The 18,127-nt window shown below is 39.3% G+C and overlaps 1 protein-coding gene across 2 annotated transcripts in view; it reads right to left on the bottom strand.

Moving 5' to 3' along the window:
- Positions 1–2,263: 2,263 nt before the first annotated feature.
- Positions 2,264–18,127, bottom strand: part of LOC124138398 — a 30,842-nt gene continuing 14,978 nt past the window's right edge. For both annotated transcript variants that reach the window (XR_006861625.2, XM_046505028.2), the window contains exon 2: positions 2,264–2,754. Coding sequence is in view for 1 of the 2 variants with exons in the window: in XM_046505028.2 (XP_046360984.2) it covers positions 2,480–2,754 (275 nt within the window). In the remaining variant the exon portion in view is untranslated. The remainder of the gene's footprint in view (positions 2,755–18,127) is intronic.

The following is an 18,127-nucleotide window of genomic DNA, read 5'->3' as shown; positions in this document are numbered from 1 at the left end:
AAGGGGGTATATAAGGGGTAGTACAATTTTGAATTGTTCTCTCTCGCTCACTGTGCATACACGGCCTCACACTTGTTTCTTATATTTATTTGATGAACATGAATATTAAAATTGTTCTTCATTTTATGATTTTATGTGTTGCAGATAGTCGTTGAAAGGGAATACACATTTGAGGGTAATGTGTACTGTTGTAAGTGATGCCATTGCTTGGCTGGCGAGTCTTTACAATACAGCGTTACTTCATTGAGAAAGTCCATTGTTGGATGCAGTGATGTTGCTTTGCCGGCGGGCCTTTATAATACAGCGTTGTTTTATAGTGAAAGTGTGCATTGTTGGATGCAATGATATTGCTTGGCCGGCGGGCCTTTATAATACAGCATTGTTTTATTGTGAAAGTGTGCATTGTTGGATGCAATGATATCGCTTGGATGGCGAGCCTTTATAATACAACGTTGTTTTATTGAGAAAGAGTGCATTGTTGGATGCAATGATATTGCTTGGCCGGCGGGCTTTTTTAATACAGTGTTGCTTTTGATCATACTGCATATACTATGCGAGTTGCACTGCATGTAATAAATTATGAAATTCATTTGTAACAAATGTTCATGAATTGTTAGTATTTCTGTTTGGACTTGCATATACATGTCATGAGTATACTGTATACCCTCCAGTATTTGCTGCTGCATCCGTTGAGGAACACGGTTCCAGATGTTTTCTTATAAAAGTTTTTATATCTGGTGTAACGTGTCGGGCTTCAGCAAAATATAAATATTCATAGCAGATTGCTGACAATGTATATACAAATGTGTATCAATGAATATCTTTGTCTTATACTATACGCAAATAAATCGGCCGTGTATCACACAGCGTATTCCCATGTTAATGGTGTTGTGTCTTGATTAAGTATGTAGGGGATAAGGAGAACTATTTTTTAAAATGATAGCAATTATCCCAGTAGTTTCTCCAGATTCCCGATGGGTAAGTCTGACTGGATCGGCGACTGACACTGATACTGAAGTAGTCCATTAGCTTCATCCTGCCAAGAAACCTACCAATTATATGATAAATATATATTAGAGTGAGTCAACTGAATATTGTACAGTGTATTTGACCTTGCAAATGTAGATTGGGTTTCTTTTATTGATATTAGGGGGCACGGATGGCCACGGAAGGCGCCGCGATTCGCTGTGCAGAGTTGGGTCCCTTAGGCACGCCAGAACCAATGAATGTGTGTTCGAATCCCGGTTCGCTCGATTATGTTTCTAGGTTTGACAACACCCTACCCGTGCTCGTGGGTTTCACCGAAGTGGTAAACATAGGAAACGTGCATCACTTCGGGCTTTCCTCCCACATTAAGCTGACACGCCGCAATATAAAGGGAATACTGTTAAAAGTGGCGTTAAACCCAACTCACTCACACTCAATTATTGATATTAGGTATAGTTCTCTGTGTCATTTCACATCAAATCAATGTTTCATACCAAGAACAAGAAAATATATTATAGCTAAAACAAATGGAACTGCTTTTGCTCACAAGAATGTGCAGCTTATGGTAGTGTGTTACTTTGTTGCAATGTGTAGGTTTGAAAGTTCATTCAAATCTCAAATTTGAAAAAGTTATACAGGCGATGTCTCAATATCACTTCATTGTGGCTTCATTCAGTATGGTCTCAAAGCATCCAATATGTCCGCTACTGGAGGCCAAGGCAAAACCAAATTAGTATGATGTAGGCCGGGTCTCTGAAAGAGGCCAGAGGATGCCAACATGCGAGTTCTTGTAAAGGGTTAACATGGAAGTATCCCCATGTTGAAACCAATTAGCCATGAAGAGGTGAAACAGACCAGGTCGCTTGTTAATGCAGGATTGGCAGAAAGTGTTGGATCATAAGGGAGCGACCAATTGATATTCTAGGGGTGGAGGTGGGGGACTGAGACATTTTTCAGCTTCAGTTGAAACTCTGAGCCTAAATATCTGTTTAAAACAATCTTGCAAAAAGTGTTGCAGAAAATTTCTTTTTTTCCAACAGTCTGAATCCTATTTAGTTTTCAGGCGCTTTCAAGTACAATATATTATTCGATAAATACCATTCCTAATAATGTTCGGAAGTATACACGTCCGGCGACAGTCTGAATATTTTGTATGACTGCAAATGTGGTTGAGAGTTAAGAAAACATCACAGACAGCCTCTTTCAGCAGGCGCAAGCTTGTGATCATTTCTTTCCTTAAACTGATTCTGGCTGCATTAACAATTCAACTAGTACACATATGACAGTGATTTATTAGCCCCGCTGTTACACACTGACTGTTGATGTGGATATCTGGAATAGGAAGGATTCATCCATTTAAGTCAGAGTAGGCCAACCAACTGACGTTGTCCTTAAACTGCAGTGGCAGATTGAAAAGAATGACATGACTTTTGTCACAGGGTGTGAAGGTCATGCCTTCCAGGAAGTTGAAGGTCAAGGAAGGAGGTGAAGGTCACATAAGTTCCAGTTCTGTCATCATGTTCTGCACTTTCTTTACCTGCCCGGATGAGTTGGGAGGCGGATTCGTGGAGGACTGAGCTTTAACACAAGATGCTGGCGTCGTCTGTTTACTCTCATTATTATCCATCTGACGTTCCTGGAAGAACTGTTTCATTTGTTCCTGGCGACTGGAATGAGAGTCACAGCTTGTGGATACAGAAGTGCTTTTCTTGTCTTTGCCAGATATGACGGAGCTATAATTAGAAGCCATCTCTGTTCTTCTTAGCTCTGTAACAAAAGAGTAGAGCTAAATGTTTTTAAAAAATAAGCTAGTAGTCCAAGGGAACTAACTTGTGAATATTTCGGGTCATAATTAGATCCCAGTACATTTACCTTGTGCTTGTCCTAAGAATCGACTTAAAAGGGGAACGGGTGGTCAGTTTCAAAGACTTGAATGATACCCTAACATCGAATCTCATATCGTAAATAAAGCTGAGGAATTTACTAAAAATACCACGTCCTCAGTCAACATTATGCTCTATGCTTCCCACACAGCGACCTTTAAATGGTGTTTTGACGCGTTACGCACTGGCACTGGAACATTGTGTGCCTACACCGAAACGTCGCTCTTAATTGTAATAAAGAATGCTTGATAACGGTGTTAGAACCGACACCGAAACGTCGCTCTTAATTGTAATAAAGAATGCTTGATAACGGTGTTAGAACCTACACCGAAACGTCGCTCTTAATTGTAATAAAGAATGCTTGATAACGGTGTTAGAACCTACACCGAAACGTCACTCTTAATTGTAATAAAGAATGCTTGATAACGGTGTTAGAACCTACACCGAAGTTTCGCTCTTAATTGTAAAAAAGAATGCTTGATAACGGTGTTAGAACCTACACCGAAACGTCGCTCTTAATTAATATAAAGAATGCTTGATAACTGTGTTAGAACCTACACCGAAACGTCACTCTTAATTGTAATAAAGAATGCTTGATAACGGTGTTAGAACCTACACCGAAGTTTCGCTCTTAATTGTAAAAAAGAATGCTTGATAACGGTGTTAGAACCTACACCGAAACGTCGCTCTTAATTAATATAAAGAATGCTTGATAACTGTGTTAGAACCTACACCGAAACGTCGCTCTTAATTAATATAAAGAATGCTTAATAACGGTGTTAGAACCTACACAGAAACGTCGCTCTTAATTGTAATAAAGAATGCTTGATAACGGTGTTAGAACCTACACCGAAACGTCGCTCTTAATTGTAATAAAGAATGCTTGATAACGGTGTTAGAACCTACACCGAAGTGTCGCTCTTAATTGTAATAAAGAATGCTTGATAACGGTGTTAGAACCTACACCGAAGTGTCGCTCTTAATTGTAAAAAAGAATGCTTGATAACTGTGTTAGAACCTACACCGAAGTGTCGCTCTTAATTGTAATAAAGAATGCTTGATAACGGTGTTAGAACCTACACCGAAACGTTGCTCTTAATTGTAAAAAAGAATGCTTGATAACGGTGTTAGAACCTACACCGAAACGTCGCTCTTAATTGTAATAAAGAATGCTTGATAACGGTGTTAGAACCTACACCGAAACGTCGCTCTTAATTAATATAAAGAATGCTTGATAACGGTGTTAGAACCTACACCGAAACGTAGCTCTTAATTGTAATAAAGAATGCTTAATAACGGTGTTAGAACCTACACCGAAACGTCGCTCTTAATTGTAATAAAGAATGCTTGATAACGGTGTTAGAACCTACACCGAAATGTCGCTCTTAATTGTAATAAAGAATGCTTGATAACGGTGTTAGAACCTACACCGAAACGTCGCTCTTAATTTTAAAAAAGAATGCTTGATAACGGTGTTAGAACCTACACCGAAACGTCGCTCTTAATTGTAATAAAGAATGCTTAATAACGGTGTTAGAACCTACACCGAAACGTCGCTCTTAATTGTAATAAAGAATGCTTGATAACGGTGTTAGAACCGACACCGAAACGTCGCTCTTAATTGTAATAAAGAATGCTTGATAACGGTGTTAGAACCTACACCGAAACGTCGCTCTTAATTGTAATAAAGAATGCTTGATAACGGTGTTAGAACCTACACCGAAACGTTGCTCTTAATTTTAAAAAAGAATGCTTGATAACGGTGTTAGAACCTACACCGAAACGTCGCTCTTAATTGTAATAAAGAAGTTGTTGTATAGCTAAAATGTCATAAAGGCTGATTTTCTACCACACTTTCAGACAAAGTAGACACGATGTATGGACACAAACTTCTTTAAATACTGTAAAGGCGACGTTTCATTATAGATCCTTATACCTTTGTCAAGAAAAACAGAATGATGAACATGGTACCAAATACATAGGTGGAGGATTAACAGTAACAACAATTACAGTAACAATAATTACATATAAGCGAGAGATTAACATGAATTTTCCAGCTGATGTTGTCATTGGGGCAGTGGTACGAGGTGGCTGATTTACTATATGATTTGATGGTTGAAGTTTTGTGCTCTTTGATTCTGTTGTTGATGGGGCGGGATGTTTCACCTACGTAGGCTTGTCCACAACTACAACCTTTGGTTCTTGGCGTTTGGCTCTTAGTAGTCCAGCTCCCTCAATACCCTACTAAGAGCCTACTATGAACTCATTCAGCAATAATCACCCTACCTATATATACTTATCCTTTTTAATGGTTTATATAATCATGTGTTCTTTGTCCATCATGTTGTTACAGTGTTATCCCTCCGTTGCCATTACTTAACCTACCTATGTTCATCTCTCGCTCGTATGCAATTGTTGTTTCTGCTGTTCTTGTTACTGTTAATCCTCCACCTGCTATATATATATGCTGTACCATGTTCATCACTCAGTCTTGCTTGACAACGGTACAAGGATCTATACAGAACTTCGCCTTTAGAGTAATTAAAGAAGTTGTTATCCATAAATTGTTTCTACTTTGTCATCCGTCAACTTCTGAGTAATGCCTGTCAAACAATTCATATTTTCAGAGTTTGCCGCACATTAAAGAAAAGTGACATTTCCAGTGGGACAAAAGACTCGTAGCTTACCTCACCCTTTGCGGACTGAGCAAAGTAGACAAAATATTCGGTGATCAAATCGTGCTACAAATCTATTCATATCATATGGGACGAGAAGGTACATTTTAGTTCAGTAAACGTTATGGTATTCATATGTAATGGGATGACTCGTCTCTTGTGAGTTTCAAGGCTCTAGTTAACATCTAAATACAGACTCTTGAAACCATTTACTACACTTAAATACTGTACAAAATGCATACAACTTCCATCCCATACATACACTGAGAAGCACATTCAGAAGAGTATTATATAATATAATACATACAAGCAACAAATAATACTCAATAACTTGTTTGATGACAGGCATTGTTTATTTCACTTGGTCGAATTGAAGTAGAGTGGATATCTATTCTTCCTATATTGAGGGGCGGTCGGGTAGCCTAGTGGTTAAAGCGTTGGCTCGTCACGCCGAAGACCCGGGTTCGATTCCCGACATGGGTACAATGTGTGAAGCCCATTTCTGGTGTCCCCCGCCGTGATATTGCTGGAATATTGCTAAAAGCGGCGTAAAACCATACTCACTCACTCACTCCTATATTGAATTCCCGTGGGGACCTTGGTTAGCAAAGGCAACCTGCATTCTATTGCTTCGTGTAAATATGAAACGTTAACGCCAAAGAATAACCTGTTACCATTAACCGAAGGAACAAATTCCAGTTGGTGTAAAAACCGAAACAGCAGTGAAACCTATAGGAATGGATCACTTAAAACATTTATGACATCCATTGTTCACGATAAGGGTAAGGGACGATTTAATTGGATCGGATAGTACATCAGCTAATTGGTTTTCTGGGCCAAACTGGTGGAAAGAGGCAACTGAATTAGTCAAGTGGTCAGACTCAATGACGACATGAATCATTGCATATAATATCCATCATTGGTTTGCCTTGTCCAGACTCGATATATTTCAGGCCCTTTTGATAGAACTGGACATATTGATGCTGTTATGTAAAAAGCAACATACACGTTCACTCGATGTCCTTTGACCATCGAATATCTATCGAGTTATTCGTAGTTCGAGGAAAGCGAAGTACCAACTTTAGACTAAAATGCAAATGGGTGTCATACCCAGATCGTTAAGTTGTGTCATCACTAATATTATATCGAGAGAGAAAGGTTTGGACATAGACCTTTCATTTAAACATAAAAATAGCATGTGTGTATGTGTGTGCATATATATTAAGCATACATTTCTATTTCTAATTCTATTTCCAAGACATCTGAAGGTTCCAGAGTGCCAATAGTGGATGCTAAACAAAGGATTTATTTCAGCTCAGTGTGTATTTACATTTATGTTCCATTCTTCATCCCCTGGCGCATATTTCAATAGACACCATATCGTACAATACTTTGGTACAAGAAAATATTTGTTATACCCTAAATAACATTAGCAGTTATTTGCCTAGTACCAGGAAACACACACCGTTCCTATAATTCATTTCTTATGTAAAGACACGGCATTGCTATCCAAATTCATGGAAACATGAACAAATGGCAACTCATTTGAATGGGTGTTTGCAAATTAGTATTTGGGTAACGTACACATAGGAGACAAATTGAATGTTTTTTCGATTATTCGTATGTTAGATATGTTGTAAATAGAACTGAAAACCAATCATTATTGATTGATAGCAGCAAATATTAGAATTACACTACATTCGTACATAACACAGTATTGATAACTGCAGATTTTATTTGTCCTCTGTAATACGCTCGCTATGAGCCTCTGCTTCTATACACACTCCTATACACACGAACTGATCTGAAGCTATTGAGGTGAGATTAGAAAGAACGTGATCGATGCCTACACAATGCGGAGAACAGAACGATGCCAACATGGTTATATATTGAAGTAAAACATTATAAACAGTCAACGCCCAGCTATTGGATATCTATGCCTGATTGGTAAGCAATTTTATGGTAGGGTATAAACGAAGAATAAAGAAAAGATTATAGATAACATATAATACAGTCGATTATAAAATGAAAACGGATCATCCGAAGAATACATAACCCGCATTAGTTGGATACACCGAAATGGCTTTGTTTCGTGAGTGTTGTTTAACGTCGCACTTCCGCAAAAATTAGCTATTTGTATATATTTCGAGTCTGTTGGACCAGACAAACCAGAGCGTGATATTATGAGCAATGATTCACATCAGTGGCATTAGTACTGCACTGGGCAACCAACAAACAAGCGTCATGTGTTGCAGGACATGCTTACCATTTTTATGAATACCTGGTGTCATTGCAGTTTTCCATTGATCCATTCATATCATGTTCAACGCTATTTTGTTCTTTGCGCCCGATGCATTGTTTCGGCAGATAGTCGAGACTGGTTATTCTCTGGCGTTGACGTTTTGCAATGAGTGAGTGAGTGAGTATGATTTTACGCCGCTTTTAGCAATATTCCAGCAATATCACGACGGGGGACACCAGAAATTGGCTTCACACATTGTACCCATGTCGGGAATCGAACCCGGGTCTTCGGCGTGACGAGCGAACGCTTTAACCACTAGGCTACCCGACCGCCCCGTTTTGAAATGAAGAGGACATACACACACTCTTCTTTATTTGTTCAACAGATCCGCTTCAGGTTCTGGTTGGTAGACACCATCATCCACCAGTAATAGCAACAGTACGACAGAACATTCTAATTAACGTAAACACTTATAGCTGAATGAAATTGGGTTTAACGTCGCGTCCAAGAGTATTGCACATATATAGCGACGTGCATGCATGTCTGTGTGTGTGTGGCTGCTTGTACTAGTCCGGACTAATGCCGATTTATAGTGCCAGCTCACTGAGATACCATGCCGCAGTTTAACATGACTACCCCAATCAGACACAGTATACTGACTCCGAGCCGACCAGTCCTTGTTTTAGCCCCTTTATGCCGAGCGCCAGATAGGGTAACAACAAGTACCATCTTTTATCGTCTTTCGGTATGACGCGGCTGGGGATCGAATCCCGGACCTTCCGCTCTTTGGGCGGACGCTCTACCACTAGACCACGGAGGCGGTCGATGCACATTTAACCGATTTTGATATATCATTTGGAGATACATTAGCACTCAGCAACCTACTAGATGACTTAAAGGATCGGGGCTCGACTACTTACGTGTCGTATACCGACGACGTGGTGCGTTGGTCATAATATCAGTAACTGCATTATCTGGTCCAGAATCGGATAATTACAGACCGCCGTCATATAGCTGAATGTTTCTGAGTGCGGCGGAAGCCAAACTAACAAATATAAGGAATTATGAAACAAACAAAAAAACATTCTACCAACAGATGTGATGGCATTCGTTGCGCATGTCTCGCGGTTTTCGTTTCGGTAAAACGTAATATGTTGTATGCTATGAATTATATACGCACACGAAACCTGAAGCTCTACCATTCACACGTGTCTCCCTTGAGTCTATCTCGATGTATACTGCTTAATTACCTCTGCATCAATAATCGATGATAGATACAGATCACACTCCGCCTGCCAACACATAGTAAGCTTTTAACAGATGGGGACGGATGGGGATGGGCTGGGGACTAGGCACTGTTCATATTTCATTTGTACCTTAAGACAATGTCATCCGATGTCATCCAATATGATATCCAATAGAATACCTCTCTGCCTGTATATCTGAAGGTCGCGTCAGGTGAACCTTCTAATCAGCCGATAAGCTTCGAAGCCTTTACATTCTCGGTACGATTTGTTTGTTTGTGTGTTGTTTAACGCCGCACTCAGCAATATTCCAACTATATGACGGCGGTCTGTAAATAATCGAGTCTGGACCAGACAATCCAGCGATTGACATCATGAACATCCATCCACGCAACTTGGATACGATGACATGCATCAACCAAGTCAGCGAGCCTGACCACCCGATCCGTTAGTCGCCTTTTAAGGCAAGCATGGGTTGCTGAAGACCTATTGTACCCTGGATCTTCACGGGTCTCTCGGCACAAGTGAGCGAAACATATCTAGGTTCCGTATCACGAAAACTCACAAAATCGTTCCCGAATGCAGACAAAAAAAGTCTGGTCGTTTATAGTTGTTACTTTATTATACATCCTGTCGTTTTGTAAATACCTTGGCATCAACACCCAAAATTGTGTGTTGTGTGAGTGTTGGTTTGTTAACATACGGACCAACAACATGAATACCCAATGCGTTCTACTACTTTATATTTATATCCAGAAAGCCATATTTTATTATAGGTGTATATATTGTACATGAGTATATATGTTCTGTCTTGTTGACACGAAAAGTTAAAGGATTATTTGGCTGAGACTGGAATATCGCCTTTTCGCGAACACCTGGTGTGAACACCATTTGATAGTGATTAATAAACACATGCTCACGATATAGTCTGAATCGTTAAATGGACTCTGCTTTAAGAAGAGATTTCTTCTAATTACAGTAAAGTTATGTCGCTTTTATTTTTACGGTGTGAAATTTGAGGAGACACCATATTGTCTATGCAATTACTTTGCCCGCAAAATGTTTGGCCCGTGAGGATTAAAGGTTCGAATTGGTCGCCAACAACCTGTGCTGGTAGTAGCAGACGACCTAATGGATCGTTCTGGTTCGGTCATTTGGTTCGTGGCGTTGTCAACATACCTAAATAATATATGAAATAGCTTAATCCTCGGAGAGATAGGTGACGTATATTGGCTGTTGGTTTACGCCTAAATCAGCAAAAGTCCAGCTTTATCACGGCGGCCTGTAAATAATCTGACCACAGAACCCAGGGGTTGGTATGGGGAAATGCACATTCAAGAAACATGCTTCATTGAGACTGGGGGCAGTGGGGTAGCCTGGTGGTTAAAGCGTTCGCTCGTCACGCCGAAGATCAGGGTTCGATTCCCCACGTGGGTACAATGTGTGAAGCCCATTGCTGGTGTCCACCGACGTGATATTGCTGGAATATTGCTGAAGGCGGCGTAAAACCAAACTCACTCACTCCATCTCCCTTCTATAAAGAATAATGTGATACTGACAATAACCAATTGGAGGTCAAGACTATAAATGTCGTTATTTTCTGTCAGTAAAATATTTCTTGCAATAAGCAGATTGTACAAAATTTACCCCAGAATGTGAAGTAGTGAAGCGTTATAATAACAAACGACTGGCTGGTTGATCTATATAAAAAAACCCGTCAACGCCAGAGAATAACCAGTTCCGATTAATAATGTCAACGTTACCCTATTGTAAAACAATATTGCTTGAATCGTTTGTGATCATTGAACCGTTACAAACTGTGATGATGATGTCACAGCAAAGGGCTTTAGTTGGAAAACACCATCATCGTATTACTGAGATCCCTCATCCAGAATACCAGAGAAGCTGGAGACCCATCCGACAGACAGCGGCAATACGATGAAGCACCCTCGTGGCATTGGCTTCCTCACAAACAAGACATGAGCAGTTTGGCCGACAAAGGATAATGGAAATATCAAGAGCTTTGTAGCTAGAAAACAGCTGTAGCTTCAAAAACACTCCAGCGATAGAAACGCTTTTATCAATAGATTGATCTCAAGAGCAGTGTTTTGTCATCTTTGTCATCAACTCGTTCATGTGTCTTTGTAGCATCTGTACTAAACATATATGTACTCTTCGTGCTTGTAGATTGATCTGGTCCTATTATATAGAACAAATACAAGTCTTTCAGTTCCTCTCTAGAACACATACTTTGATAACTGTCTAATAATGAGTTGAAAGGAATACACTATATATTTCAACATACTACGTGAAGGTTTGTAAAGCCATGTCGTGTGTTCTATTTGATAGATTTATATGTTTTTGTCTTAAGCTTGCACTACTCACATCGCGACACATATTTGCAACCATCCTGTAAGGAATCTGGGTTAGAATTTGTCGCCAGCAACCTACGCTTTTCGTCAAAGACGACTAAACGGACGGGTAGTCAGGCTCGGTGACTTGGTTGACAAGGCGTAGATCGATGCGCATGATGTCAATCACTGGTCCAGGCTCCATTCTTTACAGACCACTGCTATGAAGCTGGAATATTGCTGCGTGGGGAGTCAAACATCAAACAAATATGCATTGTGTTGTGTATAGGATATCGAGTGCGACCGCACTACCCTGATTGATCTTTGCATAGGTGCTTTGATTGGATTAGAGGCATACAAAGTGAGCACATTTTTTGTGGGTTGAACACCTGAGGCAAATTAATTTTAAACATTTTCTGGTGTCAATTATTTTCATCAACATACATTTCAGCCTCTTTCGCACCCACCGAATACGAAATGGCCGGTCCCTAAAACAAACAAACATTTAACAAAATGAAATGACGCTTTTTGTGCTTTTGATCTTTTGAGGCGGAAGCACCGCACATTTTAAATTGGTTTGAACTCAAAACGTTTTCATTGAGTTACTCTAGCTTCCTGTTGACTGCCTCCAAGAGGAAATAAAAAGAGGGTATAGCTAGCAGTATGGCTAATGAGGATAAACATCAGAGCGTCTTGACCTGGTTATCTGCCTTGCTTCCTTTTCTCGTATATCTGGTCGTCTCTAGTCGAAGAAGATCCGATCGAGCCTGTGCACTACCGTAACGATATCCTGGCGCGGCTTTTATCACTCCCATTCGGAACAAGCCGATTAACTTCTTTTTCGAAAAACAAAATTCAGATATGTTGGTCTGAATTATTTTCATTCGTTCGTTATCTGAAAGCTTAGGTAACTCGAATTCTCGGATTTAGAGACCCATGTAAAGAATCCTTTTTTTTCTAAATTTCTATGCGAATGGGAACGATTTGATCGAATGATCAAAATACAGATCCCAAAATTTCACTTATGCACGACTGGCGATACATATTACCATGCATCGCGTACATTTAACGCCGATGGTAATATACATTATGCCACGTAATAACATTGCCGAGATTAAACAGATCGGTACATGTCTGTTGCCATAACGGCGGGGTATATTTATTTCCAGTTATACAAAAGATAAGAATATGCATATGGTTTATTATATTGTCACACTACATATGGTAATCATGTTCATACAGGAATATAGGGGCGGTCGGGAAGCCTAGTGGTTAAAGCTTTCGCTCGTCACGCCGAAGACCCAGGTTCTATTCCCGACATGGATACAATGTGTGAAGCCCATTTCTGTGGTCCCCCGCCGTGATATTGCTGCAATATTGCTAAAATCGGCGTAAAACCATACTCACTCACTCACTCATACACTAATATAAACACGTATGCATTAAATATTTGTAGACAGTGAGTTGTCCGGCGCAAAAGACATATGAAACACATATAAGCTGGTAAATACATAATACAAATAATAATAATTTAAAACTACATTAAATACATTAAAAGCACTGGATGTGCTTCAGAAGGATACAAATGCAAATGTTGGTTGCTCTGCGAAGCAAAGGTTGTAATACTATAAGGGTAACGCTGTTTTTGCAGGGCCCGAGGTCTTCTGCAATTGATTATGCCCTGAAAAATAGCGTTACCGTTATTATAGCTAAACTGGAAAGAATTTGTAATCAAATAAAAATAAACAATATCAGTTTTGAAACATTTAGTGCGATCAACACGAATTTCACTGACCCACTTTTACAAATATGGAAACGTCATAGAACAAACCAGATGACGTCCCTATTGAACGTAACGTCACCTTTCCTATCCCTGTGACGTCACCTAACAACGGGCGTGATAATGGCCCGTCCTCAAGTAATATGAGGGTAGTCTCAAGTTACATTGGCCCACTCATTTCTGATAACATGTGGGCGGTTAAATAATAATTCTATCCATTTTAGCCATAATATTTCCCATAAGTGGGGGAAGTTACAAGTTGCATAATACCAGCATCACGATAATAGGCCATAAAGCCCCAAATCGGGGACGGGAAACCATTCAGGAGGACTTCCTCCAACGTACATACATGGAGGATACACGTGGGGCTGAGATGGAACTTATACTGCATCACTATGGCAGCTACTCAATCATTCCTTGTAATCAGTATTTAAATAGAATTAACATTAAAGAAAGTAATGTATGTGAACATTGTGGTAGTATAGATACTGTTAGACATTACATGTTTTACTGTTCAAATGTATTACCCTTTTGGATAGAATTTTTTAAGTGGGCGAAGGTTAATGTACATAATCAGATTTATGATAATTACAGAGATATTGTATTGTATGGTATAGAAGGAGGCACAGAGGAGTGAACTTTGATGAATTATTTACTACTGCTAGCAAAGTATATTGTGTACAGATGTAAAGTAACTGAAACCGACTGCCTTTTTAGAATATTAAAAAGAGAACTAGAAATACAATACAAAGTACTACAGTATAACAATGTTAATCTTGCCGAAAAAATTAAATGTGTACTGAATAATTAGATGAGTATTATTGCTTTAAGCAACTCAAACCCACATATAAACCCTGGTATGCCAGTCCACGTGGCCATGTAAAATCGTGGACAATTAACATGAATAAATGATGTAAAAAAAACAACAACAAAAAAAGAACCAAAAAAAGAATTATGGCAGCTTGGTCGGTGGGAGACATACTCCAAAAAGGGCTATACAGTAAAGAAGCTTTTTTGCCTAAATAAAATCTAATATCTGAATATAATTCACAATTGATCCAAAAGTGAGTTTCATCATCAACTTTGTCATTGTCACAAAATTTGCAAATACGTTGGCGAAGAGGAGTTGTGGGCGTGAAAATCGACCAACTTCAATTCCTAAAGGAACGCAACTAAACAAAGACAATCTGCTGATCATCAGATACATCCAGAACAGTACGTGCGCGAATGAATTTTCAAGGGGATCCTTAAACAATCTGTAAGTCCTCAACATGTTTCCATTCAATTTTCCGGCATCGTTCAACAGATCTTGATCCAAATTTTAGCGATCAGAAGAAGTAAGCGTACTTTCAATATTTTGGAAATCAATTTCTAAAAGATTATAATCGTCATAGTCTGGTAGCTGTAGTTGATGAAACATTTTAAGTTTTCTAATGATTTTTTAAAAGTAATGACCAAGATCGGACAATACTTATAATTCCTATCGTTGAAATTATGGATAATTTCAATTCTTTGTTAAGCGAAGGTTGACAAGCAACCCATTTCTCCACCGACAGCCAAATTTGGACTTTCTATTCCTATACCAAGAACGAAACTACGCGCCTTATTCTGGATAGCGTTGATACGATTAATTATACGCTGTCCTCGGATACATGTAGGTGGTGCATATGATATGTATATGATAGTATAGGCTGAACTATTGTGCAAAGTATTAAAAGCATCACATGGCATACCACACCGAGATTTAGTTTTACTGATTATTACCATGAGAGCACCTCCCCTTCTTCCTTAAACCGAATTAGATATTTCTTTCGCAGTGAGTTTTCCTGTAACCAGATGCCAAGGTATTTATATGCAGAAGCCAACTCAAGATCATCATACTACACCTGAATAGTCCTGAATAGACCTGAATAGTCTGTAATGTACAATTGTTTTTTTTACATTAATATGTAATCGCCATCCAGCACACAATTTGCCACACAAATTTAGCATTAACTGCTCTGCGATTATAGCTATGTCATCAGCGTACATAATCATACTAAGCATTGTTCCAATATCGATACGACAGTGCAGCGTAAATAATTAATTTCATGGGCAAAATAATTGATAAACAAAGACAACGATGCAGGTGATAAGACACAGCCTTGTTGTACACCAGCAACTTCCATTGATAGATAGATATGGCTGGTTGGTTTTAAACAATTTAACTGCATGATGTTTTCATTTTTTCCATTTATGCCAAGCCGCGTGAGACAATTTCGTTTTACTCTATCGAAAGTTTTTTTATGGCGTCAATGTAACATACAAAGGTCAAACGTTTCTTCAATTTTCTGTTTTTAATAAATGAATATAATGTACACATAATTATGTTCTACGCTGCTACTTTTCCTTCGGAATCCATTCTGCTTGTCAACCAAAACATCATTATAATCGATCTATTTAGTAAAACGGAGGTTCAGCAGAGATTTTACAGGATACTGATATCAGTGGAAACGGTATCCTGAGGGGTCTAGTGGATGAGGACTGACTTTTTGACAGGGAAAGTAGCACATTGTCTCCAAATTTGAGGACAAATGTTATTATTGAAACCCAAAATCAAAGATTATAAACAAACTATCTATACAAAAACTATTTTTAAGTGCTTCGGCAGAGATAAAATCTGACCACACGAAGGGCGCTTAATGGAGTTAATTACTCCTTCATTGGTCAAGTATTTGTTTGTTTGTTTGTTGTTTTACGCCGCACTCGGCAATATTCCAGCTATATTACGGCGGTCTGTAAATAATCGAGTCTGGACCAGACAATCCAGCGATTGACATCATGAGCATCGCTTCACGCAATTGGGATACGATGACATGCATCAACCAAGTCAGCGAGCCTGACCACTCGATCCTCTTACGACAAGCATAGTCGCCTTTCACGGCAAGCATGGGTCATTAGTCAATTAACTCTGTATGTGTCTGTTGAGAAGAGATTCAACCGTACCATTGTCCATCTCTTCAGTGATCCTCTGATAATGAGATTCATCTGATGACCCCACTGGGGCAACCCATGATATAAAACTATCGTCAGATTTCCACTTATAAAGAACACTGGCCTTAGCGGAACGTCTCCTTTCGGGGTATAGGATCACGATGGTCGGTAGCCATACCAATTGTGCCAACATTTCCAAACTTCGCGCTGTCGGTGTCATGAACGTTTACATTACGGTGCAACTTGTCAGTGCTTTACGCACCGCTAAATACTTATGTTTCACTTTTGTTTTGTGTTCTTTGGAATCGCGATTTACAGCGCAGCCAATCGCACTGGAACTGGAGAATATCGGACCTGTAGGGCTTAAAAAGGATTTTCCTTTAAACGTTTTACTCCTGTTACCATTGAGCAAATACAAATTTCAAGTTCAGGATACAAACATGTTAAAAAATTATCATAGGCAGCATATACGCATACGTAGCGATGTCACACCAATTGGAATTCGATTCCGTTAACCCTAGCCCTTACCTCTGCGCTTTCTTAAATGAGTTAAAATTTAGCGTCGCTTAGCGTTATTTCAGCCATATAGCGACGAGAACCAACACACACACACACACACACACACACACACTCACACTAACACACACACACACTCTCTCTCTCTCTCTCTCTCACACACACACACACACACAGAGTGTGTCATAAATACAAAGCTATATTTAAAAGCAAATGTGTCAAACATATTTTAGCAAAACAACATCATTTATAACTGTTTAAAACACGGCATATAAGCACTTCCGAAAAAACGAATGGATATCATTGCGTTTATAACGTATAAGTGATGCCAATGACTTTGCTTTTACTTTGAATTCAGTGAAATTGTGAAGGTCTTCGTGTGTTGTTATAATATATATACGCAACAACGGAGCCGCCATTTTTAACACAAGTAGCTTCCTGATTACCGATCCGCTCGTTAAACATACAACGTTTACAGTCAAGGTAATCCGTAAGAAGGACACCGTATATGTTTTCAATAAAATCAATCACCTCGTGGTCGATAAGTGTTGACTTCTTCAATATAGTCTCCCTCAGTATCAACACGGGCGTTAAAATCCCCGCATATTCCATAGTAATTCCATAGTTCTTATGTGCATAAAACAGATTTTCAAAAATCATTCTAACCATCGAAATTTCTAGGTAAACAACATCTGCAAAAGACTAAAACTAAAATCAGGATCTGGAATAGATGGAAGTTTACACCAGCTAATGTCATTTTATTCATCAATGTAATTTAGATTCAGCATCTAAATTTTCAACACAAAATTGTTTTGTGAAGAGTTGTGAAATACAGCAACTTCACCAGAGCCACGTTAACGCCTCTGATCGACATGATGGCGGTTATTCCCACGTCGGATATAAACGACCACCAATATACATTTTGGGTTTTTTAAAAGACCCTCACATATTCCCGAAAATATAAGAGTTTAAGTGTGACAATACGGACTCCCTATATTGCTTAATACTTGTCTCACGGCTGGACCATCCACCAACGTTCCAGATGCTAAGCCGCACGTTTTTCTATTCATTAACTGGGGTGGCCCAGTCGTCTAAGGCGCCGCGATTCGCTGTGCAGAGTTGCGTCCCTTGGGCACGCCAGAAACCTATGATTGTGGGTTCGAATCCCGGTTCAACCCGATTATGTTTCTAGGTTTGCACCATACCCGTGCTCGTGGGTTTCACCGAAGTGGTAAACGTCTGAGACCTGCATCACTTCGGGCTTTCCTCCCACATGAAGCTGACACGCTGTGATATAACTGGAATAATGTTAAAAGTGGCGTTAAACCCAACTCAATCACTCAATCACTATTCATCAACTTCTTCTTTAAGTGGCATTTAGAAGTTGGGATGATGAACAACGCAATGAATGCGACGGTTCGGTGTAGATACTTATCAAGCAAGTCATACGACTTGTTTGTCTCTACATCGAAACGT

This window comes from Haliotis rufescens, unplaced genomic scaffold (assembly GCF_023055435.1).
Source record: "Haliotis rufescens isolate VD_foot unplaced genomic scaffold, xgHalRufe1.0.p SCAF_8, whole genome shotgun sequence".
NCBI lineage: Eukaryota > Metazoa > Mollusca > Gastropoda > Lepetellida > Haliotidae > Haliotis > Haliotis rufescens.
The sequence above is the reverse complement of the archived record's forward strand: the minus strand, read 5'-3'. Positions and strand labels throughout refer to the sequence as shown.